This window comes from Macaca nemestrina, chromosome 20, assembly GCF_043159975.1.
Source record: "Macaca nemestrina isolate mMacNem1 chromosome 20, mMacNem.hap1, whole genome shotgun sequence".
In the NCBI taxonomy this organism is placed as follows: Eukaryota; Metazoa; Chordata; class Mammalia; order Primates; family Cercopithecidae; genus Macaca; species Macaca nemestrina.
Window position 1 is genome coordinate 47,472,290 of NC_092144.1, and position 2,197 is coordinate 47,474,486.

Genomic DNA, 2,197 nt, shown 5'->3' on the forward strand with positions numbered 1-2,197 from the left:
AGGTTTCATGTGTACACACCCGTGCTAAATGTTTTTTACACCCTTGTGCATCTCTTGGCCTGGGGCTCCTGTGCAGGTTGCCCCACGTATCGGGGGAAACCCCACCCCCGATATTCAACTTGGGTTCTTTTCTGTTTCCCTAAGTGTCAGCTGGTCTGAGAAATAAAGGGAAAGAGTACAAAAGAGAGATTTCAAAGCTAGGTGTCCGGGGGAGACACCACATGTTGGCAGGTTCCGTGATGCCCCTGAGCCGTAAAACTAGCAAGTTTTTATTAGCGATTTTCAAAAGGGGAGGGAGTGTATGAATAGGGTGTGGGTCACAGAGATCACATGCTTCACAAGGTAGTAAAATATCACAAAGCAAATGGAGGCAGGGCAAGATCACAGGACCACAGGATGGGGCGAAATTAAAATTGCTCATGAAGTTTCCACACACATTGTCATTGGTAACATCTTATCAGGAGACAGAGTTTGAGAGCAGACAACCTGTCTGACCAAAATTTATTAGGCGGGAATTTCCTCGTCCTAATAAGCCTGGGAGCGTTACAGGAGACCAGGGCTTATTTCATCCCTTGGCTGTGAAAGACAGCTGCCCCCAGGGTGGCCGTTCAGAGGCCTACCCTCAGGGGCGCATTCTCTTTCTCAGGGATGTTCCTTGCTGAGAAAAAGAATTCAGCCGTATTTCTCCTATTTGCTTTTGAAAGAAGATAAATGTGGCTCTGTTCTGCCTGGCTCACTGGCAGTCAGAGTTTAAGGTTCTCTCTCGTCTCTCTCGTTCCCAGAACATTGCTGTCATCCTGTTCTTTTTTCAAGGTGCCCAGATTTCGTATTGTTCAAACACACATGCTCTACAAACAATTTGTGCAGTTAACGCAATCATCACAGGGTCCTGAGGCAACATACATCTTCCTCAGCTTACGAAGATGACGGCATTAAGAGATTAAAGACAGGCATAGGAAATCACAAGGGTATTGATTGGGGAAGTGATAAGTGTCCATGAAATTTTCACAATTTATGTTCAGAGATTGCAGTAAAGACAGGCAAAAGAAATTATAAAAGTATTAATTTGGGGAACTAATAAATGTCCATAAAATCTTCACAATTTATGTTCTTCTGCCATGGCTTCAGCCGGGTCCCTCCGTTTGGGGTCCCTGACTTTCCGCAACACCCAAGAGTTGGGCTTTTAGTTCAAAAAGAAGGAACACAGACGGCCACTCTGCTGGCACACACATAGCATGGCACCTCCTTTTTTGGGGGAATCTCCTTGATGGCATCTCTGGCAGGCTGTGTCCTCTCCAGCTGCAGTTCTGTACCCTCTCTGGGTTGGGGAGGGGCATTTGGTCCTCAGCCTGAGCCCACCTGGATTCCCCAGGCCCTTGGTGAGCCCCACTCTGGCTGCAGCTCCCCTTGCCTGGCCCATCCTGAGGCCCCTCTCTTGTCCTCAGTGGTGGTTCTGGCGGGGCTGTTCGTGATGGTGTTGATCCTCTTCCTGGGAGCCTCCATGGTCTACCTGATCCGGGTGGCACGGAGGAACCAGGAGCGTGCCCTGCGCACTGTCTGGAGCTCCGGAGACGACAAGGAGCAGCTGGTGAAGAACACATATGTCCTGTGACCGCCCTGTCACCAAGAGGACTGGGGAAGGAAGGGGAGACTATGTGCGTGCTTTTTTTAAATAGAGCGATTGACTTGGATTTGTACGATCATTAGGGCTGAGGTCTGTTTCTCTGGGAGGTAGGACGGCTGCTTTCTGGTCTGGCAGGGGTGGGTTTGCTTTGGAAATCCCCTAGGAGGCTCCTCCTTGCATGGCCGGTGGTCTGGCAGCAGCCCCGAGTTGTTTCCTCGCTGATAGATTTCTTCCCTCCAGGTAGAGTTTTCTTTGCTTATATTGAATTCCATTGCCTGTTTTCTCATCACAAAAGTGATGTTAGAACCATTTCTTTTGTTTGTCTGATTTATGGGTTTTTTAAGTATAAATGAATGTTTTTTATTAGCATTCTGAAAGAAGGAAAGTAAAATGTACAAGTTTAATAAAAGGGGATCTTCCCCTTTAAAATAAATTTCAGCATGTACTTTCTTTATGGGAGTCCCAATTTCAGCCCTACCAAAATGATTACAAGACATTATCTGAGGTGTCCCATTCTAGAAACATACCCCTCAAAATAGTGTCTTTCAGATCTTTTTGAATGAATCCACAAGA

At 47.0% G+C, this 2,197-nt stretch overlaps 1 protein-coding gene across 1 annotated transcript in view; it reads left to right on the top strand.

Annotated features, from left to right (window-relative positions):
* Positions 1-2,057, top strand: part of LOC105495414 (serine peptidase inhibitor, Kunitz type 2) — a 33,141-nt gene extending 31,084 nt beyond the window's left edge. Inside the window, exon 7 of the mRNA XM_011764906.2 lies at positions 1,446-2,057. Within this exon, the coding sequence (XP_011763208.1) occupies positions 1,446-1,612 (167 nt within the window). The 3' untranslated portion in view covers positions 1,613-2,057. The remainder of the gene's footprint in view (positions 1-1,445) is intronic.
* The last annotated feature ends 140 nt before the right edge of the window (positions 2,058-2,197 follow it).